Here is a 26,861-nt window from a genome sequence, read left to right as displayed (position 1 = left end):
GTTTTCAAAGAAGTTTCCTTTCTGCCAAGTCAGCCAAGTTGGTTTCTATTGTTTGCATCCAGTGATCTGGGTCCTCGTCTATGGCCTCTGCCCCGGCCTTGGTTTCTCAACGGGGTCACCTCATTAAGCACTGTGTCTGGGGATACATTCCAAAGCTGCTTTTGCGTAAATTCTCAAAATCTCTTCTTCAAATGGTCAGTGTTTTTCACGATTCTTTAATGTCCTTAGCAATTCTATAAAGTGTGCTACATGTTCTTCAATGAAGTAGAATTATGCTGCCTCCGATGACTCTTTGTCTCTTTGTTTGTTTCACCTTCCCCAATGCCCAAGATTTTTTTCTTGTTCATCTGCTCTTTTAACTCTAGACACATTTCCCCTTGGCGTTTGTGTGATTTAATAAGCTTTTATTGTCCATGAACTACATGCCAGACATTATGCTAGGGACAAGGATCCAAAGGTGAGTAAGATAAGAATCACCTGTGTGAAGATAATAGTCAAAAGAATAAAATGTAAAATAGATTAATGCCCGGAGAGGCAACTTATGCCACCATACTTCTCCAAGCAAGGAAGAAAATACAAGGGACATGTGAAAGCTGGGGATCTGATTCTGTGCGACATCTTTTCTACAGCAAAGCAACTCATTTACCCCATGCCCCACTGCGCGCCAGGCACTGTGCGGGGCCAGGGTCTGGGTAATCTCTCCCGGGTCTCCCTTGTCTTTCTGAGGGTGTGAGCCTCCTGTACTCTGTGTGTACACGTGTAACAATACTTCCTCATGAACAACTGAGAGATGTTGCAGGATGGACAGCCGGAGTGGACAGCAAGAGGCTCTGCTGAAGTGACTGCAGTCACTGCTCTCTTTGAACTACATTTTTTAAACCTCGTGTTACTGCTTCTCCAGAGAACCATGCCGGCACATTTTTTTTCTGACTGCAGCCTATAATCCATCACTCCAAAGAGAGGCCTTAAAAACAGCACTCGAGGGGGACATTATTTCCTTTCCATTTCTCTCTCAGAAAGAGCAACTTATAATGGGAGGAGGAAAAATTGCATTTAGGTTAAAGGAATATAAATAACAGGAAGGAATCTGCTTCTTCTCCCTTTTAAGAAGCTAAGCCTCGAAATGACTCTTCATTTTAAAACAGGCCACCATCCCTTGGCCTGCTCTAAACATTAATATTATACACCTGGTAATAAAGCCAGAGGGTTTTTAGTGAGAGCTATTAAAGGGAAAGGGTGGCTGAGGCAGGTTTCTCTGGTGAATGAAAATCACAGGCTAATAAACACAGGGTGTGGTTAGTCCCACAAAATACCACGGCCTGGGCAAGTCTATTTTGAAGAAGTGGCGTTAGAAGTTTAAGTTTAAAAAATTTAGCTCTCAAAAGAAATTTCAGTCGTTGTACTGTTGATATTTGGCTCAGTTGACTAATGAGTTTGCCGACCACTGGGCTAAGCAACCGGGCTGACCAGCCAACCGGCCGACCAGCAGGTAGCTATGATGAGCACTGACCACCAGGGGGCAGACGCTCAATGCAGGAGCTGCCAAGAGACAGCAATTTTGCAGAGTGCCCTCTCGCACTCTGGGACCCCTCGGGGGATGTCAGACTGCTGGTTTTAGCCCAATCCCCACAGGCCAGGCCGAGGGACCCCACCTGCCGAAGGGACCCCGCTCACTCTGCAGACGCCCTTCCAGCCCCCGTGCGCTGCCCCAGATGCGCCGGCCAGGGAGGAACCATGGGAGATTGGCTCCAGGGCATGTCCAGCCCATCTTGCCCAGTCCCTCCCTGCTGGCCACCTTCTAATTAATTTCCTTTCAATGTGCACGAATCCATGCACTGGGCCTCTAGTAGGTTAATAATTTTACTCCTAATGCTGAGATTAGAAAATATGTACATATTTTTAAAGTGAGCTCTTTTGGCCCAGCTGACATGGTTCAGTGGTTGAGCATTGAACTATGAACCAGGAGGTCATGGTTTGATTCCCAGTCAGGGCACATGCCCAGGTTGCAGGCTCGCTCTCCAGCGTGTGGATGTGTAGGAGGCAGCCGGTCAGTGATTCTCTCTCATCGTTGATGATTCTATCTCTCTCTCCCTCTCCCTTCCTCTCTGAAATCAGTAAAATTAATTAGCTGATTAATGGATTAAAATAAAAGTGAGCTCTTTAGGTGCTCCCAGTCCAGTTTTTCCTCAAGCCAGGGGGCTGAGTACCTGCTAACTTAAATAGCTAAGAAAACCTCAGGAGCATAGTCCCCAGTGAAATGCTGTGCAAATCTCCACGTGGCTACAGATGCAGCTGCAGCGCGGGGCCCAGGATTTGTTCAATTTCCTTTCAGATTCGAAAACGGTTTACACACCAGACATGAAGTTTCCTTATGTAACTTCTCACAAAGCACGAAGAAGTCTGCTCACTGGCTGTGCACGAGGAGATATAGTTATATAACTCGTAATTCTGTGGTTTTCAGCGACGCAAGGACATTATTTCTCCCTGACGAAGAAGAGGTCTTTGCCCCTGTCATAGTCTGCCTCTTTCTCTCTAATATGATTTGACAGCTTGAATTCAGAAGGAAGCTTCCCAATTTGAAGAAGGAGATGGAACTACAGTGTCTGTGCTAACAGCCCCCTTGCTGCTCTAATGAGGATTCCTTTACTCCACTTCTATTTCTCGGGAGAGGACAGGGTTCTTTTTAATTGGGGCTATTAGAAGCTCTCTGCACAATGACACCCTCTGCTAAGGAAAGGCTCCAGCAAGAGCCAGGCCCGCTCTGCAATTACTTCTTGCAGTTCTGAGAAATAATGGTATCTTGTCTCATTTAAAAATAAATCTGAGACTTATTCCTGATTGCTTTTTCTCCTCTGCCTACCCACATGAATTTCTTCTTGCCAACTGAGCAAACGTGCCATTATTTAAGGAGGTGGTTTTGATTGTGACTGTCCCCTGATAATAAGACATATTAAACTGGGTATCATTTGCCCACGGTTCCTTTCTTCCAGATACGAGGCTAATTTAAATGAGCTCAGATCTCGTGATCTTGAGTTAATATCGAAAGGGTGAAGTTTTGGAATTTGCTGAGCAGTGTTCTGTTTGCATGCCACAGAGCTCACCTGAAATTACCCGCATTTCCAATGTTCGGAGTTTCTGAGAATCACTTCTTCTTAAGAGAACAGATGAAGGTTTGTATTTATGACCTATTCCAAGAAAAGAAATGAAATATTTAGATGGTAACCAAGCACATTCTTAAAATATATTCCCCATGTTGAGTCCAAGGATTACCAAGGAAAATGGGCCATTCACAACAGGGCCTGGAATGACAAGACATAAAGAACTTTTTCTCAAGTTGTTTTTCATGAACAAATACAGGTTCTTTCTAAAACCAGTGGCTTCTCCACTGCCATAAATGCCATACGACATCTCCCTAATGAAAAGCCCAGCTCTTGTGTATAGAATGTTACCTTATTTATATGATTATATATACATAGATATCATATACAAAATATCTTATTATTTGATATTTAATATCCTAAATGATGTGACCTTTTATTACTGTATGTGCTTTGATTTATAAAGCAAGCCTTTGAAAGCTATTAAGCCTGTCATGTGGGTCGATGTTCATAAGAACTCAATGTCAATCCCCACTATTTGTCTCTTTCTAAACCCATTTTCTTTCTGGTTTCTATCTCTCTTTCTTAGTATGTTATTATATGGAAAAATAGACTTTAAAAACTCAAAACTAAGCACTATTTGCCATACCATACATTTATTTAAAATAATATCATTTTCAAAACTAGAAAGACCCTGAGTCTTAATGCTGACATTTTATTAGTTATATAACTCTGGACAGAACACTTAACCTCCCTGAGGCTCAGGGTTGTTGTTGTTGTTGTTGTTTTTAAATAAAAATAATAGCACATACCCTGTTTTCATGCTTTGAGAATCTAGTGAAAATCTTGTGAGAATGTTATTCTACAAATATACAATATTTTGATCATTAACCAATGCTTTAGGGGTCTTACATATAAGGTATCAGTGACAAGACTTGATATGAAAGTGCTCTCAGAAATATCTGCAACCAATATTTAGTTGACAGAATTAATGGCACTTGCACTCAAGCCTAGAGGCAACCATTTGTTTGGCTACTGAAATGACCAACAGCCTTGCCTGGTAAAGAACATAAGAGCCTTGGGAAATAATACAAACAGCACAATACTACTCTTGTTTATTGAGCATTTTCATGCTCGACATTGTGTTAAATTTCTTATGCAATCTCTTTCGTTCAATGCTTACTTCAACCCTGTGTGATAATGGTGACTAGCCTTGTTTTACAGAGGAAAAAACACTCAGATACAGTAAGCAACTTGCTCAAAGTCACATAACTAGTGAGTGGTAGTACTAGGATTCTAACGTATCCACCTATCTCCAAAGACTAGTCTCATACTGACACATTTTTCTCTTGTCTCATAATGACACATTTTTCTCTCGTCTTTAAGAGACCACTACTTTCGATCAGGCCTGATATTCAGCCAGTATATTCATGGGCACGCACTCGTAGAGGCAGTATATGGACGGATACACACCAGCAGAGCAGATATATGCATGGGTACACACCAGTAGCATTATGGCAATAGTTCACATTCAGTGAACTATTAGGTGACCATCTTATTAGTTATTAAATATTTTAGTATCATCCCTACTGTCTTGATTTCCAGTTCCACATTTTAGCTCAGCCCAGCCAAAAATCTACAGACACATTCACACTCATTAAAGATTGGCTCCCCCTCCCACTCATCACCTTAACTTAGAGCTCCAACGCTAACCTTCTTTATCACCACTCCCTATTGAATCACCACTTACACACAGTAGGTGCTCAGTAACTGGTAAATTGAACGAAAAAAAAAAAAAAAAAACTATAGATAAGATTAGGAGTCCCTTGAAACTAAATGGATTATTTCAAATGATGGATTTATTTCTCAATACTTACTCTGCCACTTCTGCACTCGCCTATGGACTTCAAGTATTTTGTGGATAATGAGGATGAGAAAAAATATAAAAACTAATATTACTAACACATACCAAGTGATCTTCATGGGACAAGAGAAATCTGCAAAGAAAAAAAAATACTATAAAAATACAATAAAAGGACACAATACACAAGAGGCCATGTGGTGGTGCAGCTGGGCTTTATTATGTATTCTGCCCTTAACTAAAAAGCTAAATAGTACATAGCATCACTTTATGAGTCATTTGCTCTCCTGAATACTTCCCTGATGTACTGAACGAGGAAACTTGATCAGGTGTCTTCCAGACATCCATTTAGTTCTGAAATTCTAGGGTTAATTTCTTACAGGTTATGCTAGTGTTCGTTTCACTGTCATTTCTATCACTAGGTTAAGACCAGGACATAGCCAAGCAGCCAAAAATTATATCCTGAAATCAACAAAGATGCATTGAGTATGAGGAGGATAAGGAAGAAAGGTAAAGACAGACAAAGAGAAAGGGCTGGGCTGAGGCATAGGGGGTGAAAGCAGCCAGGGCAGATGAATAATCAGACTCCCCTTTTCACACGGGCTCTCAAGGCGATGATCGGATCAAGAACGTGCGTTAATTAAAGATGCAGTTATCCCAGCCTAAACTGAATGAAGATACAGGTGAAAACTTGTTCATTCAAATGACAGTGAAGCCACATGGGGAGGATGGTCACCATCCAGCAAGAGTTTAGCACGGTCTCCTTCGGTCCCATAGAGACACACTGGCCAGCCGACCCAGGAATCAGTGACTTAAACGAAGGCAACCTCACCATGTCCAAGACACAACTGTACTGACTTTCTAAGCCATCCTCTGGACCCTCGTCCTTGCACACAAAACACAGCTAGTACTTATTCAACTTAGCAAGATATATAACTTGCGTATACCCTTGGATAACTCCTTGTGTGCTCATGATCTGGGTATCCCTTTCACAGGACCCTCACTCCATGGGCAGGTGTACATTACATAGGCAGTCAACAGTTATTTAGAGAAGAAGCTGAGTGAAGAAAAGTCATAGTTGCCTGGGATGACATAGTGCTTGGCCTCCCCAATATCATTCCATGCCAAACCTGCATTTCTCACTCAGCAAGATAAAAGTATGTAGTCAGCCCAGCTGGTGTTGCTCAGTGGTTGAGCGTCGACCTATGAACCAGCAGGTCATGGTTTGATTCCTAGTCAGGACACATGCCCAGGTTATGGGCTCGATACCCAGTAGGGGGCATGCAGAAGGCAGCCGATCAATTATTCTCTATCACTGATGTTTCTCTCTATCTATCTCTCTCTCTCTCTCTCTCTCTATCTCTCTCTCTCTCTCTCTCTCCCTTCCTCTCTTTTAAAAAAAGAATAAAAGATTGTCAGTGCCAGCAAAAGCCAAGATGGGTCCAACCACCAAGGTGTCACTGGGCAGTGGTCAAAAAGAAAGAAAGAAAGAAAAAAGAACCATGCATTCACCAAAGTTATATTGCAAGAGCAGAATGTGCACAGTTGAGGCCAAGCCAGCCAGCCCACCCACCAGTGTGAACACAGCATCAGTGTGAACACAGAGGGATGTGTTTCCCCACACCCCACGCCGCACACCTTCCCTGCATCCCTGCAGCCACCTGGGAGAGAGCCAAGGGGAACAAACGAGAATCTGAAAAAAATCTAAAGAGACGGTTTAAATTATTGTTTCAGAGTAAATTTACCAAATTGGACTAAATTTCGTTTCATTCCCTGATGGATTGGGCTTTTAAAGAAGATCACATTAGTCTTTGCACAGCAGAGTAAAATACGAGTAATTTTTTAATCTCCTACACATGGCAAAATGGATACCTATTTGTGCACCCCTGTAATCTTTCTGAATTATGCCCCTCCCCCCCAAAAAAAATTAATTACCATTTCACTCTGACTAGATTTATGGATTTTTCCTTTAACACAAAAATAAATCCTCTTAAAATCATAATAGAAATGCTTATTTTTCCTTTATGTTTTAGAACATCAGTAATTAAATGGATACATAAATGTACATTGAAATACGTAAATGTTTTAGTATCTATAATCCAAACCTCTTTATCTTTCAGATTTTATCATAGTCACCTTTCCTATACAGCCTTTCCAAAACTTACCTTCCAACCTCACACCTGAACCAGAAGGAATGGACTTTCTCCTACCCTCTCCCCCCCCCCGCCCCCCCCCCCCCCCCCCCCCACACACACACACACACCTTGAAATACGCACTAACTGCAGAAGCTGTAGGGTCCTGGGCGAACTAACTCACAGGAGAAATTTCTCTGAAGTCACGTATTTTACTTTCAAAATGCGTACATAGTATATATTTGTGTTTGCTTTAAAATAAATATAAGATTTTTAAAAATAGTTGCCTCAAAAATAAAGTTTTAGAAAACCATTCTAAAGTCATCGGAAAGGCTCCCAGACATCTGGAACATCCAAAAGCGCAGCAGATTACTCTAGCATAGCACCTGTTGCACTGAATGACCTCCTTGATTGCTTTACATTCATCTCTCTTTGTGTCCCCAATGCCTGGAACGCTGCTTGGCATACAGCAGGCACTCGTTAAATGGTTAGATCATAAAATGCTCTTCAAGAGTAGGTTTTGTGGCTAAGTGAGGGCACAATGCTTAGTAAAAGGATCAATTGTGGTCAATCAGAAGAGGGTGAGTAGGAAGTTAATCAGCCTTAAGCAGAACTAAGCTATATGTAAGTTTTGTCTTTGGGCTCCTACATTCCCCCCAACTCCTCCAGTGAACCAAAGTGCTTAATCTGCATCCTGCCTATCTTCTCCGCTTCACATCAAAAATCCCATTTAGCTATGGTAAGGGGGAGAGATCAACCAAAGGACTTGTATGCATGCATATAAGCCTAACCAATGGACACAGACACCAGGGGGGTGAGGGTATGGGGGGGGGGGGCGGGGGGAGAATGGGGAGATAAGGGCACATATGTAATACCTTAATCAATAAAGAAAAAAATCCCATTTAATGCAGTCCTGGTTCTCAGCTCTAAGAGGACATGTTAAATCAATTCAAAGTAAGATGTTAATAGCATATCACAATGTACATGGATATTTACATTTTAAAATAAATCTCACCCTTGCATACCCAAGTGTGGTAGTATTACTTCAAGCACAGCTAATAGGCATGTTCAAATTGTTTTCTAGGGCAGAGGGTCTTTCTAGTGACCCTCAAATCACCACCCATAGATGCTTCTTCTGCCTCCTGGTAGGATTGGGACCCATAAATATCACATTTTGAAAAAAAAAGAAAAAAAAACAGATAAAAGAGCTAACATTTTTCTAGCCATATTATTTCATCAATAAAATTATTCTTCAGTGATTTTACTTTCAGTGAAGTTAATGTGATAGCCCTTATATAATTTTTCTTTTCCCTCTAATTTCCTTTAAAACTTACTTTTTACATCCATTTCTAGGTGCAAAGAAATGTGTACACAATTATTCGAGTAATTCATAATTCCACAAGTATGGTCCACAGACTTTTCCTTGGTTGGCTCTTCCTCCATAACTGCTGAGCTTCTAGTGCCTGGTTTTGGATTACAGGAAATGTTATATTCCTCCAAGTGGTCAACTGCAGGAGCTACAGTGAGGTTAAAATGTCGACAAGGTGAAAGAAGATCATTTGCCTTCACTTCCATGGATCCTCTTATGATAAGAACTAGAAAGAGATTAGAAAAATGTTATTCACAAAATAGCAATACCTAGTAAGAAAACAATTCAAAACTAAATCTCTTCATATATATATATATACACACATACATATATATGTATCTGTATATGTATATATATATATATATATATATATGTATATATATATATGTATATATATGTGTGTGTATATATATATATATATAAAGTAGAAACAAAAAGTTACCTGCACTACAAATTTTTTTTAAGATTATGAAACCCAAGGGACAGTAAGATTGAAAGGGAATCAGAGCACCTGAAAGAAAACACAGATATTTCTCTGACAACCTGTGGAACAGGTTATATTTTTCAAAATTGTCACAACAGTATTTCTCATCCCACATTACACTAGTTCGCTAGGGCTGCCATCACAAAGCACCATAAACTGGGTGATTTAAGCAACAGATGTTTATTGTCTCATAATTTTAGAGGCTAGACTTTCAAGATTAAGGTGTTGGCCAAGTGGCTTCTTTCTGAGGGCTATATGGGTAAGATCTGTGCCAGGCCCCTCTCCAGGCTTCTGGTGGTTGCTGGCAACCTTGGCATTCCTCCGCTTGTGGAAGCATCACCCCAGTCTCTGCCTTTGTTTTCACATGGCGCTCTATCTGTGTGCTTGTCTGTGTCCACATTTCCCCTTTTTATAAGGACACTAGTCATATTGGGCCCTGATCCACCCTATTGGCCTCGTGTTAACTAATTACATCTGGAACAACCCTATTTTCAAATATCACATTCTGAGATACTGGGGAATAGGACTTCAACATAATTCAACCCATAGCATACATGTTAACTTAAAATTTTACCACTGCACCATAAATAGGTAGAATCTAATACCTTTCACCTTGAATCTGGGTGGGAGGGTTTGTGACAAGTGTAACCAACCAAATTCAGAGGAAGAGACCCTTCGGGGCAAAACCAGAAAAGGTGAAGCAATATCCAGCTTGTTCCCTGGAACATAATATTGGGCCCTTGAACCACTATGTACCAGTTCAACAACTTAAGGTCATCATGCTGTGAGGAAACCCAAACTAGCCCACAGGGAAAGACCACATAGAAAATTCTGATAAAAAACCTGAAGAGAGAGAAATGCCCACCTGTCTCTAGCTTCTCAGCCCCTCTGCTTTAGCTCGCCACTGTCTTACCCCAACAGTATGAAATGCTCCTAGCCAGAAATGCCCAGTTATGCCCATTCTGAATCCCTGGCCCACCAAGAACGAGGAGGAGGAGGAGGAGGAGGAGGAGGAGGAGGAGGAGGAGGAGGAAGGAAGGAAGGAAGGAAGGAAGGAAGGAAGGAAGGAAGGAAGGAAGGAAGGAAGGAAGGAAGGAAGGAAGGGAGGGAGGGAGGAAGATTGCTGTTGTTTTAAGACACTGAGTTTTGGAATGATTTGTTACACAGCTGTAGCAACTAAGAGAACTTGTCAATGCACTGTTTTCACTTTTCAAAGAGGCAGAGAAGTAGCACCTGTGAGCTACCAACCCTTGAGACATTTTCTAGTTCTTTGATATCATTAAGGTATTTCTCCATTTTGCTTTCTGGTGATTTGACCCAAAGCCCTGCAATAGTTATAGCACTACTTGAATAAGAACTCAGAAGAAGACATGTCTATTGTACTTCATCAAAAGTCAATGACAAGAAATCTTGTTCCCAATTTTTTATTGTTGGCATTATTACAGATGTCCCCTCATCCTCCCCCCCCTTGTTCCCATTTCTAAAGAATGGAGAAAATGCCAATATAAAACAAATAAAAGGCAATCTTGCTAAATCGGCATAAGCAATCATTTTTATGCTTAAGCTTGAGGCAACCAATATATTTTGTGATTATAAGTGAATTATTTAATTTCTCAATGATTCAAATTAATAGAATTTAATTAAAAATATATAGTGATCACATAATAAATGTAAGGTTCAATTAGACACTACAGGTAATATGTAGTTATTTTTTTTTTGTTCATTCATTCATTAAACAAATACTTATTGAGTGCCAAATGTCAGACATTATGCTAAGATATAAAAATACACTAGTGAACAAAGACAAAGACCTTGCCATCAACAGGCTCAATGGATAGTTAGACAAGTAAAAAGACAACTCATATATAGTGGATAAATGTTAAGCAGGAAGAGTTATAAATGTATCAAGAATTCAATGACTCCTTGGAGAATCAAAGTGTGATTTTTTTTGCTATGAGAACCTACAAGTTTATTTAGAATTTTTAACTCACATTTTAAAATCCATTTATTTAAATTCAGTATCTTTGAAAAAAGCATGTTAAATAATTATTTAACCATCGAATCTTTGTGAATTACAGTGGCATCGATATTTTGAATAGATATTTTGTTTTTGATAAATCAAAGTAAACCAAGAACAATTAATATCTCAAAGCCCTTCAAGTCAATCATCAAGGGCCACTCCAGGAACTTAAAATGTGAATATATTATTAATACCTTTTTTAACAGAATATGGTCATCTATCCTTGATACATTTTATTCTCACTTTTCCTTTGAATTTACCTTTTGATGTTTGTTCCTGAGAAATAAAATCCATGTTTCCTTTGGACTCACAAACCAAACACGAGGAGCACATTTTAAATTCACTTGTGATGTCATGGCATATCCTGGTGAAGTTTTGAAAATTGGAGTGATTTAGAAAAATTCCCATCATAGTCTGAGTTTCCCTTACTCGTTGCAGAAAAGTCACAACAGAAAAATTTAAGGAAGAGAATGAATAGGTAAGATTAGGTTGTAAACACACTTCCAGACATGATAGCTCCAAAACGTTTCCTATAAAGGAAAACAAAAACTTTCTTTACTGTGAAAGTTTGAATTTTTCAAATAAATACACAATAATAGCTCCCAGTTTTTCTTAGGCAGATTCAGTACATTTCAGCTTATCAGTGACAAGATTTTGTTTTTACGTGAATTAACAATAGCTACTCCATTTAAACATTTCTTTTTAAAAGTTATCAACATTCCCCATTATTTTTCAACAAACAGTCCTTGTAACAAAGTGCTTGGAAACCCTAGCATTTTAATCATTCTCTTTTCTGGAAAAGTTCTAATGGACAAGCCTTAGGTTCCTCTGAATTCATCTGTTCTACACTGGAGGTTCAAGTCAATTGCATGGAGTTGAATAGGGAATGGAAAACATGGACAGTATAGTATCTCTATTAGTTTCCAAGGGCTGTGTAACAAGTTACCACAACCTGGGTGGCTTAAAATAAGAAATTCATTCTCTTACAGTTCAAAAGGCCAGAAGTTCAACACCAGTTATACTGGTCTGAAATCTAGGTATCGACAAGGCCACACTCCCCTGAAGGTCCTAGGGATGAATCTGTTCCTTGCCCCTCTTCCAGCTTTTGGTGGCTGCTGGCATTCCTTGGCTTGCAGCTGTACCACTTCAAACTCAGCCCGTGTGGTCGCATTGCCTTCCCTATGTCTGTCTTCTACTCTTCTGTCTGGGTCAAATCTCCCTGTGCCTCTCTCTTATAAGGACAGATGGTTGGATTAGGGTTCACTTGGATAATGCAGGATCATCTCCCCATCTCAAGATCCTTGACTTACTCTCATCGGTAAAGACCCTTTTTCCTTATATGGTAGCATTCACACGTTCTAGGTTTTAACACCTGATATGTTTGGGTGGCCATTATTCAACCTGCCTGAACCTCCAAAGATGAAACTTAACAGGATGACATAATTTGTATTTTTGTCTGAAGACAAACATCTGATATGAAAATGGCGGTATAAATAGAAAAAACGTCAAATTCAAAAGACAAGACAGAAAGACTCTAGTGCTGTATCTGTCATTAGCCAAGATACTTGAACAATTTAATCTCCACGAGTCTCATTTTCTCATCAGCAAAATAGAGATAACAACTCTAGATTCTGCTAACCTCATGGGGTTATAGTAGCATCAAGTGGTATAGTACATATGAAAACACTCCTGAAATTTGTACAAATGTATATTATTTAAAATTCAGACACATGTTGCAAAGTAAAAATTAAAAACTCATCCTTCATTTAGGATAGAATTTTCTATGATTTAATTTGCACAAGTAATTAAAGGTCACTATATAAAAATCAAAAATCCCTACTTTGCTTAGCAGTAGTGCTCAACTAAGGAATAGGTAACCCCTCTTTCAGATATTCCCATCTGACTTTCATTTGCCAGTATAAGAAAATAAATAACATGCTCAATTCCACCATTATATGTCTTTACCTATATTTCATATAACTATATAGGGCAAAATACTATCTTTTTAAAATTTTCTAAATAATGTGGAGTACAATAGAAGAATTACTCCATTTTTTTAGAATGATTACTTTTAGTCATACATCTTGGTTCTAACTTAAAAGAAAATGAAGCTAGTGATTAATATTAAAAATTTATTTTGCTTCTGGAATTTGTACTTTAATATTAATTCATAAGTGTTTCATTACTGATGATGATATTTTTATTATGTAATAAATTAAAGGCTCATTACCTTATGCATTTGAAATTGCTTCCGTGATAATTCACATGTGATTTCCAGCTACAAACACATTTCATACTTGAGTTGCTATAGAGATTTTGGGGGGAAGGATAATTTACTCAAATACACAATTTTATAATTTATTTATAAACAAAGATGTAATCAAATAGTAACTAGTTTTTTTTTGAAACATTGTCTTCAATAACAATGTCCCAGGAGGGAGATAGAAATACACTATCTGATTGAACTATAGGTTTTTTTTGTGTTAGCAAAATACACGAAAAACTTATTTCTTGCCGTCTTTCTACTTTCCTCACTGGAATTTTTCAACTCATGAAATTTTCAACGTTTTGAATTTATAGTTTTATGCTATGAACTAGAACAGAGATAGAGAAATTTTACTGTCAATATTGCAGTCTTATTCAATAAGAGACCAACTAGGCTTCTTAGAATTTACATTCGGCTATGAGGTCATTTTATGATGTTTTTTAAACCTTGGTTTTAAATAATTCAGTTGGAAAATAAGTAGAGGACATATTCTTCCCTGGTATAATTTTAAGAAATAAACGAATTCTACTCAATCTTTTTGTTATCAGATGGGCTATAATTTCATCACCATAAACAAGGATTTATGATTTTAACTACTGCCATTAATGTTGCTGGGAACCAGGCATCTAAATTCTCACTCCCAGAGATAGAAATGCATACCAGAATTACTCCACTACTAGGACTGCCATCTCTCAGAGTAAGTATACAGAATGCTAGTAGTATCAGGAAAACACATTACTGTATAGGACAAATGCCCAGGTCAGTTTTTTTTCTTTTTAAAGAAACATGGACGATCCTTATTTTCTTTTTGGCACATCCTGGTGAAGTTATGAAAGTTATTTTTATTTTTTAACTTTTATTATAACAAATCATATATAAGCATATATAAAATGTATTGTGCCAGTTAAATAACAATAAAAATAAACACCATATATCTATCATACAGATTAAAAAACAGGATATTACCAACATCTTTGAGGCACCCTACCTTTCCCATCCCTACACACAACTTCTTTCCCAGAGGTTAACCAATATCATGAATTTTGTGTGTACCACCCCTTTGCTTTATCTTAGCGCTTTTCAAAAAGGTATATATTCCAAATAACATTGCTTCTTAGCATATTTTAGAAATATTTACATATATATGGAATATGCTATATGTATTATCTTTGACTTGCTTTTTCTGCTTAATATGTCTTAGTCATGTTGCTGTAGTTAATTCTTTGTGGTGTTCATTTGAATGAACGTGTCACAATTTATTCATTCTCTGACCGTGGACATTTGGGTGTTTCTATTTTTTGCTGTTCTGAATAAGCTTCTATGAACTATAATGCTCATACATGGTGGGACTGTACAATAGTCCAACCACTTTGGGAAACAGATTTTCATTTTCTTTAAGATAAATATACACTTAGCATATCACCCAACAATTCTACTCCTAGGAATACACACGAGAGAAATAAAAACTCATGTTCACACAAATACCTGTAAATGAATTTTCATGGCTGCTTTTTTATTTATAATAACCCCAAACTGGAAATAATCCTTTCAGTCACCTTATAGTGTCCCTGTCCCCCACTTATGGCCCCCATGACACTTAGACTGTAGGCCACCAGGAATTGGTAGATGCCCCTGAAGTGACCAATCTGTTCACTGTTGCTTACCCATCTGGATTTATAATTTTTAGTCATTTTTCCCCTTTGAGAAGTTTTCTTATCAGTTAAACTATGTATTTTTTTTTAATTTTTAAATAGTTTTAACTCACATTTTTTTGTGTGTGTGTGCTAGGAATGTTTTTCAAGGTAGGGCTATAAAAAGAGAAGTCTCAACTCTCTGTTGACCTTCAAAAATACGTGAGAATTTATAATAAAACCTTCACTGCTTGACAGACAATAAGAGCTCCAAAAACTACTCTGTGTCAAGTCATATTTCCCCAATACCTGAGCTATTGCTCTGTTAACTAGTAAGCAGGGAACTTTGGAAGAAGCATGGATTATTTCAGACAATACATATTTTTGAGTTATTGCTCCAGAATATTAAATGTATGCTAGGAAAAATAAGAATTTTTTTCCACTAGAAACATAGCTAAGTGCAACCATTTTTGAGAAGCATTTAGTGACTTCTTATAAAATTAAATATACTCAGGTATTCTTCTACTAGTTTCCTCATATAAATGAAAACATATGTTCATACAAAAACTTGTACAAGAATGTTCATAGTAGCATATTTATAATAGCCACAAACTGGAAACAAACCAATGGACGAATAGACAAATTTAGTGCATTTATACAATGGGCTTCTTAGCAAAGAAAATATTGGTATACTCAGTAACATGGATGAATCTCAAAACATTATGCTAAGCTAAAGAAGCCAGACCAAAAATAGATACTGTGTGATGATTCCATTTATATGAAGCATAAGGAAGCACAAAACTATACTATGATGACACAGGTCAGCAAGTTGCCTTGGAGGTGGGAGGAGATTTGACAGGAAAAGGCAGAAGGAATCTCTCTGGGAGTGTTGAAAATCCATAATTTATATGGGGATGGCAGTTACATAAGTGCACACCACTGTCAAAATTCATGAAACTGAGCATTTAAGATCTTTTCCATTTTATTACATGTAATTTATGTCTTTCAAAAGCAGAGCAAAACAAAGCATAGCCAATCGCTTCTGAAGATCTTGCATCATTATTGAGTATTCAGCAATTTAAAAATATTAGCTGCCAGGAGAGGAGAGAGTGTATGGTTTTGCTGCCTGATTTACAGACATTGGTTAACATGTCGTTTCCTTTGGTCACGGGTCTGCCTCTGTAACAATTGGCATAGACTCAAAAGACTATCAATTTCAGTAACAAAAACTCAATCGTATTTCCATTTTGGATCCAATGCTGATACTTCTCTAGTAATACTGAGTGAGAAAGGGTGAAAAGGCCCATGATGTGTTAACATCTACCATGTTAACCAGGTCAGGGACAAGGGAGTCTGGATAGGATATGGATTTATTCATGGAACATTAGAGGGAGATAATTTGAAATATTTCCTGGGGGTAAGGGGGAAAGTTTGGGGTTACTTTTAGCTAATGGTAGCAGTATGTGAAAGGCAGGTTTGGGACAGAAGAAAGAGACTGCTGGTTTTACATGTCAAAGCAAGGGACATAAACACATTGTGAAATTCTCCAGGGGGGGGAGAAAAATGGTAGAAAAATGACTCAAGGTAAAGAGATACATATCATTTTTAATTAAATTTATTGGGATGACATTGGTCAATAAAATTATATATGTTTCAAGAGTACAATTCTATGATACATCACCTGTATATTGCATTGTATGTTTACCACCCAAAGTCAAGTCTCCTTCTGTCACCATATATTTGACCCCCTTTACCCTTTGCAGCACTCCACTCCAATTTCCCTCTGGTAACCACCATACTGTTGTGTGTCTCTCAGTTTTGTTTGTTCATTTGTTGCTTTGACACATTATTTTTAAGTAAAAAAAAATTCAATGAAATAAATTTCACAATCTAAAAGTTCTAGATTTGTGATGACATTTTGTGTTTCAAGCATGTAAGAGGAGGATAGTAATGCCCGGCCTGCCTAAATCAAAAGACGGCTGTGAGGATCGGATGAGAAATGCTTCCTTCAAGAATGTTCGCTTTTTAGTTGCTTTACCATATGACTTGGAAAACTCAATCAACAAATACTGTCCTAAGTGCTTGATATATGAGCAAAACAGGCAGAAACCTCATTTTCATTCCACTTAGAGAAATCAGACAACAAAAAATATATACAATAAATAAGTAAATTATATAGGTGATAGGTCTATGAAGAAAAGAAACGGAGCAGTGCAAGGGGGAGATATATTACCATATTCATGTTTTAGAGAAAGTCCTATTTTCCTATTTAAGAGAGAGAGAGAGAGAGAGAGAGAGAGAGAGAGAGAGAGAGCATTTGTCCGCCAATTCAATGAGACAAGCAGTTAGAAACCATCCCAAGCAAGGGTTGTTGGTATTGTAACCTAATAGATGAGACAATGAGGCCAATCCTCCCAAACCAGTGAAAAAGCATTATATTCAGCAGTATTTTTTTTGCCAGTACTTATTGTCTAAAATATATATGAAAAAATATTGTGTCCATTTAGTAGCCATTTAAAAACTATAAATATTCATAAAATTTAGGAAGAAGTAAAATCTGACAACAAAGTAAAATTACCCATCAAGTTCTATTCCTTCTTTCTGAAGATTTTCAGAATAGTCTCTTGAGAAAGATGCTTCATTGTGAATGAGCTTAAATATTTAATGACTTGAAATGAGACATTTTATGTAAAAGTACTTGGTATACTACCTGGGACATGTATAACTATTTGCTATTTTTTTTAAAAAAAATGTAAATTGTCACAAAACTATATCCCAAACCTTATTGGGGGTTACGATTAAATTTTTAATAAGCCAGACAATAAGAAGAAATTAAAGAGCCCATTTTTGAGAAGTGGGATAACACTTTCAGGCAAATTCATTGTGGGTAGCCTTAATTAACACTTTTTTATACCCCAGACATAAGTAATGTGTAGTACCTACGCTCAGATACTTCAGGGGTTAGCCTTGAGTTCATAAGTATTTAAAGTTCATTTATCCTTTGTTTTCTTCAACTTCAACTGCTCCTTATACCACCATTTCCATCAGAAAGTGTGAAATGGAAGAGGAAATTAAAGCCAGCAAACATTGTTTATGTCAGTTTGGCTCTTAAGAGTTAGTGAGGAAGTCAAAACAGCTAGATAAAATTAAGTTTGAGGTATTTTCATCTGCACTATTCCTGTCCCACACTGTGACAAACCATCGGGAATGCACCTGCGTAACTCAATACTACCTCTGGTTTCAAGAATTTCTGAGATATTTATATGAGTACATTTTATTTGAAAATCAATAATAATTGCTTCTCTTAGAAAGTGCTTCTGCAAGCAGGTAAGGAGAAATATTGGGTGATCATTTGAAATCTGGGAGTTATTTCCCATGGCAACAAAACTGGAAGAAACATCTTCCCCCAGACAGGCCCGGAGGCAACTTTTACTGTGTTCACATTGAACCTTTTTACGTTGCCATCTAGTAATGGCAGTATCGTATTTAATTATTTACCAGTCAAGTCCTCCCGACTGAAACCTCCTTGAAGGAAGACCTGCCTTTCATTTTCGTAGCCCCGGGTTCCTAGTACAGGTAAATAGTATTCATAAGTGAATGAATAAAAAAAATAAAAGATCACTGAAATTTATATGAGTTAACCAGGTCTCACTCTCTTGTAAACATTGTCCAACAAAAGTAGGTTGATTAAGTCTATTGTTTAGGGAAACCTAGCTCCCTTAACTGCAAGAAGCTCTGAATCAAAATATATCAATTCCTGAGGAGGAACCAAGATGGTGGCAAAGTTAAACAACTAAACTGCCGCCTCGCACAACAATTTCAAAAATACAACTAAAAAACAAAACGTCTACCACCCAGAACCACAGGAAAGCTGGCTGAGTGGTAGATTTACAACTAAGAAGAGAAGGGAGAGCAAACGCTGGAGAGCTGAGGTACGGAGGCGCGCCGAAGCGGGCTGGTGGCGGGCGACTGGGCGTGTGGCTTTTCTTCAAACCGAAGGGAGACAAACTCCCGATCACTCTGAACTCCAGTTTCTGGGGACACGCGGGGGACCCAGACGCCTACGGGGAGAAGCTGGACTCTCGGCCATCGGTTGGAGAGTGAGAGTGACTTTTCTGCAGAGGTGCGCCCAGCAATCAGGGTTTGCTGCACTGGAGCGCGGGACACAGGGACTTGGAAACGCGGAAAGGCAGAGACGGCTGAAGGCAGCCATGGCCATTGGCCACGCCCCAGCCTAGTGACGCCCTGAGACCCCGCCCCGCCCTGAGACCCCGCCCCGCACATTCTACAAACCCGCCCAGGCTCCACACAGTGGCTTTTACATATAAATGGCCTGTTCTGTGGCAGCTCAACCAAATTAACTGCAGCTCCAGTCAGACTGCTCCAAAACCGCCCAAGAAAAGAGGAGAAAGCTGTAGCTCTTGCTGTAGCTCCTGCTGGGAGGCCTCAGACCTGCACCCCATTGGAGATCCAGACACTAGGGTATCTAGTGGTCAGTGTGGACGACACCAGATTTCAACCACTCTCATAAGGGACACATTCAAGAGGCAGACTCAGTGAGCACCAAAGCCCTACTGTGTCTCCAGCACAGCAATTCTTCCGTTATATACACAGCAGGCCCTCACAGCCAATTGGCCTGTAGGTCAATTCCTCCCAGTGTACCAACAGCAATCAAGGCTTTTAACTACACCAAGACTTTCCACTCAGCCCACAAAGGGGTGTACCAAGAGCGACCACCTAGAGTGATTGGGGAAGATGAGCTACCAGCCCCTATAGGTCACTGACCACACAAAGCCAGTCCATCAACACAGGGAGGCAGCTAAAATGCGGAGACACCGAAGTATGTCATGAGTAGGAGAGATGGAGGAAAGCAAACTAATGGATGACACAGTGTTCAGAACCACATATATAAGGTTACTCAAGAATCTTCTAAAAACCGCTGAGAAACTTGAAGAGACCTTCAAGGACCTTAATGAGAATACCAAAAAAATGGAAAAGGACCAGTCAGAAATTATGCATACACTGTCTGAAATAAAGAATATACAGACACTCAACTGTAGACCACCGTACCCAAAGAGTCAAACCAAAGATCTGGAATATGAGGAAGAAAAAACACCCAACCAGAGAGGCAGAAAGAAAGAAGAATCCAAAAGTGTGAGGATAGCGTAAGGAGCCTCTGGGATGGTTTTAAGTGTACCAATATCCGAATTTTTGGGGTGCCAGAAGAAGAGAGAGAGCAAGATACTGAAACCTATTTGAAGAAATAATGACAGTAAACTTCCCCCACCTGATGAAAGGAATAGACTTACAAGTTCAGGAAGCACACAGAACCCCAAACAAGAGGAATCCAAAGAGGACCACACCAAGACACATCATAATTAAAATGCCAAGGGCAAAAGACAAAGATAGAATCTTACAAGCAGCAAGAGAAAAACAGTTAGTTACCTACAAGGGAGCACCCATACGACTGTCAGCTGATTTCTCAACAGAAACTATGCAGGCCAGACAGGAATGGCAAGAAATATTCAAAGTGATGAATAGCAAGAACCTACAACCAAGACTACTCTACCCAGCAAAGTTATCATTCAGAATTGAAGGGCAGATAAAGAGCTTCACAGACAAGAAAAAGCTAAAGGAGTTCATTTCCACCAAACCAGTATTATATGAAATGCTGAAAGGTATTCTTTAAAAAGAGGAAAAAGAAGAAAAAAGTAAAGATAAAAATTATGAACAACAAATGCATATCTATCAACAAGTGATCCTAAAAATCAAGTGAATTAAAAATCTGAGGAACAGAATAAACTGGTGAACATAATAGAATCAGAGGCATGGAATGGGAGTGGATTGATAATTCTCAGGGGGAAAGGGGTGTCTGTGTCGGGGGTACAGGAAGAGACTGGACAAAAAGCATACACCTATGAATAAGGACAACAGGTGGGAACCGGGTGGTGGGGAGATATGGGGGGAAAAAGGAGAAACAATTGTAATAATCTGAACAATAAAGATTTATTTAAAAATAATAATAATAATAATATATATATATCAATTCCTTTTTATATCTCTATTATCTCTATGCAATATAAGTCTATCAAGTTATTATATTAGCTACCAAATCTTAGCATAAGCTGCTTTTCAAGTAAGCTGCAAGTATTAGAATAAGCTCTTCTGCCAATGCAAACTCATTAAAACTCCCAACACAGTTAAAGTTCCTCTCCTTTGGTGAAATTAGAATAAATAGCTTCTACTGTATAACTATGATAATTGAATATTCTGAATAATGATAATTCAGAGACTCAGATACATTCTTGATGAAAAGTGATCAAATACAGTTCTCTATTTTTAACATAGGCCTTCGGAGGGTTTGTTATTTTCAAATCAAATCTATTAAGCCTCGTGAATACATTATTCCTCATTAAGATTCTTTTTTAATTCACTTGACGTGTCGAAGACAGGGTATCAGTGAATAATTTATAAGTAAAAATCATTTATAATATTTATCTTAGAAATTAAAGTGAGTAGGACATAAGAAAAAGTGGAAAAAAGACACAAGTAACTGATAGGGAGGGTGAGACTATACAGGAAGAACTCAAGGTTAATTTTAGCACTAATGGAACACTCTGGGCTTATTATCTAGGTAATTTTAGCAGAGAGTTTGTTTTATGAACTATATTGGCTAGAAAGTCAACTCATTTCATAAGACATTGAGTATTATTGTGATTTAAAAATTACTAAAGTATAAAGTTTTTTAAAAGCAAAACAATTATGTGCCCTTGTGGATAACATGAGGTGATAGGAACTATTCCTGGTGATCCATAAACCAGTATAAGATATAAAACATTATTATTATACTATTTTTAATACATTACTCTTATACTACTGTATGTGTAAAACATTCTGCCTAGTAATGAAATGTTTGTTTATGGTGGCTCTGTGCAAAATTCCTTCTACCAGAAAATGACACCAGGATAAGATGGTGCTTTCCAAACATTTTCTTTATTGGCCCTAAGGAGGGTTCCTTTGAAACAAAATTCCCAAATAAGTTCACCACCCCAAAGAGTACAAGGAAATATCTGAGCTGTTCTTAAAGCAGGAAAAGAGAAATGGCTCTTTAGAGTTTATGGAGGCAGTAAAGGTAGTATTTGGGAGGAAACTAGGAGATATAATTGGTTAGGAAACTAGGAGAACAAAAATTACATCAATGTTGGTTGTTATCAGTTCACAAACATTAAGCAATAATTAGCAAATAGTTTATTAAATCTTGTTTAGGCTGATTACCTAGTTTTCATTAGATCCAACCTGATTTTTTGGAGGTGCTAGATATACCTATATGACCTACCTTAGATAATTATTAAATGAGCTTACTCTCAGCCCACAATAGCTTAAAAATTTAAATAGCTATCTCTAGTCCAATTCTAACTATTCTTTTTATATTTGCATTAATTGAAATCAAGAATTAAAAATATGTGCTATTTAATAACTATGTATGGTGGGTATGGAAATATCGGAGGGAACACTTTGTAAAGTATATGATTGTCTAACCACTATGCTGTACACCTGAAACTAATATAAAAAAAGGAAAATAAATATATGTATATCTACACTATAGTTGCTTAATCTAAGCAACATAATGCCAGAAAAACAAGAGAAATTTGAATAATTCAATCATTCACAAAATTGCACAATCATGGTATTTATTTATCAAAAAATATTTTTATCTGTCTATTTAGCATTACGTATATGCAACAATAATTACTGCAGCAAGTCAAATTATAACATTTTTTCTAATTTTAATCAAATTTATATAACTTTTAATGATATTATACATCATTTTCTTTTTATTTTTTCTTATTATTAAATGCTAGGGAACACAGTTACCATCCAAATAGCCACATTAACATATTTTCAAATATTTTACTGACATATAAAAATAGTTTAAATTTACACCTAATTATTTTCCTACTCTTGGTTTCAGCAATCATCACAATTCTCTGAAATATCCACAGAGTTCATGTTGTCCCATTTTTCTCTCGTTACAAACATTCACACCCATATACCTGCTTAAATTTGCACCCATCTTACTCTAATTATATTTTGAAATAGCTAATACTCTTGATTTTCAAAAAGCAATAGTAAGTTATTGTGTGAAATAGCTGTGTTGGAAGGAAGACAAGCCATTTTAACTTAATAAATGTCCTTTTCTGTCGATAATAATTTCAGAATGTAAGCGCATACTTAAAACTGGTTTTGAAGGAAAATGTTTTAAAAAGCAAAATCATGAAAAAGGGAGATATATGTACTACTACTATGTGTAATACTTTAAACAATAAAAATAAATAAATAAATAAATAAATAAATAAATAAATAAATAAATAAAAGCAAAATCATGTGATGAGATTACTGTACACTGAATGTTTGAAATCTTGGCCACAAATTTTAAATTACCTTTTCGTTTTTTTATTTCATGATTGTATTCTACAATAACTAAGTGCTATGGCTAAGGTTACTGTGCTATGTAACAGTCAACTAAAGTTGCAATCTCCCTGTATTAGCTTTTCTCACAGAGAGCTTCCGCCCATGCAGCATGTATCTGAAATGAAGACATTTCCTATAACCATTGGCTGTCTTCACTTTTAAAATTAAGAAAAAGAAAAGATAAATTATAATTATATACTCACCTTTTGGCGTCTTGAAATATTCCGGCAAAATTAAAATGAATGTGATCACTATTGCTAAAAGTAATTTAAGGAGGGCTGTTTTTGTCATGTCTGTTCACATGACACACGTGTTCCCATCCAGTGCATTGATGGCAAGTTTCTTCCTGCTTTAAGTTTCATTTCTGTGGTACTTTAAGTTTATGCAATTGACCTCATACTTCCTTTTCGGTAAGAATTAAAAAAAAAAAAAAAAAGAAAGAGGCCTTGAACTGAGACTTCAAGTCACTTGACATTGAGAAAACTACTTTCAAATAAGCACTTTCACAAACTATCTTCTAAACAAGATAAAAGTAAAGAAATGAACCCCCTGGCAATGGGCAAGGAGACACCTGGTTGGTGGTGTTGCTCTTATATCAATCAGGGGCAAAGCAGATGTACAGTCAGTTCATCCTAGCTTGATGCCTGTGTGGGTGGCCAGAGCTGTTTCATGCCTGAGGCACATAAAATGAAAAAAATAAAATAAAATAAAGAAAGAAATGATCTTGAGAAGCAAAGGGGTCTTAACCTCATCTAAACTTGAAGCTATTTTCTCTTGTTTACCAATCTGTGTGATAAATATAAACCCACAATATCCTCACCAAAAATAAAATGATGAATGTCAGTCATGTCCAGGCTATGTGGACAGCATTCATTCATTTACTTATTAAATGATTGTTGACCTCTTTTACATGTGAGGCAGGCACTGTGCTGGATTCTGGTGTTCAGAAAATAGTATGTCTAGAGGACAATAAACTGTACAAAAGGTAAGGATAAACTAAAGACACCTGCACAACTTTAGTTCTACTTTACCTACAAAATATAAAAGCAGTAGAATGGGACTCATTAGCATTATGCCTGTAAACACTGTTTATTGTTACAGAATCCACATTTTCAGTTACCATTTAAAAAAAAAAAAAGGTTTTTCATTATGGTAATCTTAGCAAAACAAAGTACTTTGTTTAGCATATATGAAGGGTAGGAAAAATTCATGGTGAATAAAGAATATGTGCAAACAAATATTTTTTCCCATTTTTCTTGTTTTCTGATGTTGGGTTTTTCAAAATGGCTATCAGTTTTCTCCCTGCTCACTCTCTTTTGTACTCTCACCACCCATTTATTCCTATTTACCCTATTTCTTGTTCTTATCCACCCAGCCCTGAGCTTTATCAAACAACTAGAGGCCCAGTGCACGAAATTCGTGCATGGGAGGGGGGTCCCTCAGCCCGGCCTGCACCCTCTCCAATCTGGGACCCCTCGGGGAATGTCTGACTGCCGGTTTAGGCCCGATCCCTGTGGGACAGTCGGACATCCCTCTCACAATCTGGGACTGCTGGCTCTTAACTGCTCACCTGCCTGCCTGCCTGATTGCCCCTAACTGCTTCTGCCTACCAGCCTGATCGCCTCATAACCGCTCCCCTGTCAGCTTGATCAACACCTAACTGCTCTCCTGCCGGCCTAATCGCCCCAACTGCCCTCCCCTGCCAGCCCAATGCCCCCAACTGCCCTCCCCTGCCAGCCCAATGCCCCCAACTGCCCTCCCCTGCCGGCCCAATGCCCCCAACTGCCCTCCCCTGCCACGACCCGCCTCCTCCACCGGGACCAGCCTCCTCCATGCCGCACAGAGTCATGGGAACCCCAGGCCTCACTGTGTGGAGCAGCCACCGGCCCCGCCTCCACTTTGCACATGGCCATCTTGTGGTGGCTATCTTGTGGCAGCCATATTGTGGTGGCCATCTTGTGACAACGTCGCACACATGGGCCTCCTAGGCTTTTATTAGTATAGATGGGTGAGTGGGGAGTAGAAAGCCGGGAACAAAGGTCGTGCTGTGAATATATTATGAGCATGGATGAACGTCTTCTGATTAGGGTTGAGGATTTGATAGACAGGTGGAAATCAAAGGTTAAGAGACCTTAAGACCTGAGCCTAAGAATAGTGAAATGGGAGTAAGGGCTTCCATTAGACTTTTTAAAATTATTATTCTTGATTTCAGAGAGGAAGGGAAAGGGAGAGAGAGATAGATGAGAGAGAATAATTGATCAGCTGCCTCCTGCATGCCCCACACTGGGGATTGAGCCCGCAACCCGGGCATGTGACCTGACTGGGAATCAAACCATGATCTCCTGGTTCATAGAGTTCATGCAACATTAGACTTACTTTATGAACAACATCAAGAATCATTCAAAGGAAGAGAAGAATTGATGAGAGTCATTGCCCACACAGCCTACTGAACGGAGACATTGGAATACAGGTTCAGCAAAAGGTCCAGTTGAGATGCTGGTAGGGAGGGGTGAGAGACCCTGTCCCTTAATCCTTCCCCATCTTACAGGTGTCACTGAGTGATCAGTGGACCTTCTACTCCCCATTTGGACCCTGTTTTGATTCACTCAGACATTTTCTCATGTATGAATACAAACATTCCAATCATAATTTTACCAATGGAGATAAAATTGATCAGAAAGTATTTATTTATATAACACCATTAAGTCTATTTAATTCCTTGATCAATTTTTTTCAAAAGGCTGTTAAGCCACTTCAATAAAGGGTGGGGGAAAATAGGTTTACAGTTGTTTGTATGAAAAATAATACAATAATTAATAAATAATACAAGAATGAACTGTGTTTCATGTACTCACCACTATCAACCTACTTTTGCCCATCCTGTATTTTCTTTTATTTTTTAAATAAAAATGTGTTTTTATTGATTTGAGAGAAATCAAGGGAGAGGGAGAAAGATCTAGGTGAGAAAAAGTCAGCTACTTCCTGAACACCTCCTACTGGGGATTGAGCCTGAAACCCAGGCAAGTGCCCTGACATGGAATCAAACCCATGACCTCTCAGTGATAAATGGACACTCTCAAACACAGTATGCTGATGGAGAATATGTTTTTTCTTTTTTTTTTTATCTTTATTGTTGAAAGTATTACAGATGTCTGCTGTGTGTGTGTGTGTGTGTGTGTGTGTGTGTGTGTGTGTTTCCCCATTGACCCCCTCCTCCCTGCACCTGCCCTTCCTGAGCCTTTGCCACACTGTTGTCTGTGTCCTTGGGCTATGCATATATGCATATAAATTCCTCAGTTACTCTCTCCCCCTTCACCCCTACCCTCATTTTCCTTCTGAAATTCATCAGTCTGTTCATGGTTCTATGTTTCTGGATAGGTTGTGCTAACTCTTGGTTTTATTTACCTTTTAATTTTATTTTGAAGATAGAACTGAAGCAACAAAAGGTTAGAAACAAACAAACCTGGAGTAGACATGCTTCTAGTGGTGTGTAATAAATTTTCTTCAACAGCCAATTTCTTTATTTA

At 38.2% G+C, this 26,861-nt stretch overlaps 1 protein-coding gene and 1 non-coding gene across 3 annotated transcripts in view; one reads left to right on the top strand and one right to left on the bottom strand.

Annotated features, from left to right (window-relative positions):
• TMEM156 (transmembrane protein 156) overlaps positions 1–23,757 on the bottom strand; it is a 34,578-nt gene extending 10,821 nt beyond the window's left edge. For both annotated transcript variants that reach the window (XM_028143669.2, XM_054723905.1), the window contains exons 1-5: positions 23,538–23,757; positions 11,226–11,495; positions 8,427–8,687; positions 4,976–5,095; positions 3,102–3,185 (exon numbers count right to left, since the gene is read on the bottom strand). In XM_028143669.2, coding sequence (XP_027999470.2) covers positions 3,102–3,185; positions 4,976–5,095; positions 8,427–8,687; positions 11,226–11,495; positions 23,538–23,625 — 823 coding nt within the window. In that variant the 5' untranslated portion in view covers positions 23,626–23,757. The remainder of the gene's footprint in view (positions 1–3,101; positions 3,186–4,975; positions 5,096–8,426; positions 8,688–11,225; positions 11,496–23,537) is intronic.
• A 121-nt stretch (positions 23,758–23,878) lies between these two features.
• Positions 23,879–24,020, top strand: LOC114231090 (small nucleolar RNA SNORA48). Its single transcript, XR_003617069.1, has one exon. It is a non-coding gene; the product is annotated as a small nucleolar RNA SNORA48 (small nucleolar RNA).
• The last annotated feature ends 2,841 nt before the right edge of the window (positions 24,021–26,861 follow it).

The sequence above is a fragment of the Eptesicus fuscus genome, chromosome 2 (genome assembly GCF_027574615.1).
Source record: "Eptesicus fuscus isolate TK198812 chromosome 2, DD_ASM_mEF_20220401, whole genome shotgun sequence".
In the NCBI taxonomy this organism is placed as follows: Eukaryota; Metazoa; Chordata; class Mammalia; order Chiroptera; family Vespertilionidae; genus Eptesicus; species Eptesicus fuscus.
The sequence above is the reverse complement of the archived record's forward strand: the minus strand, read 5'-3'. Positions and strand labels throughout refer to the sequence as shown.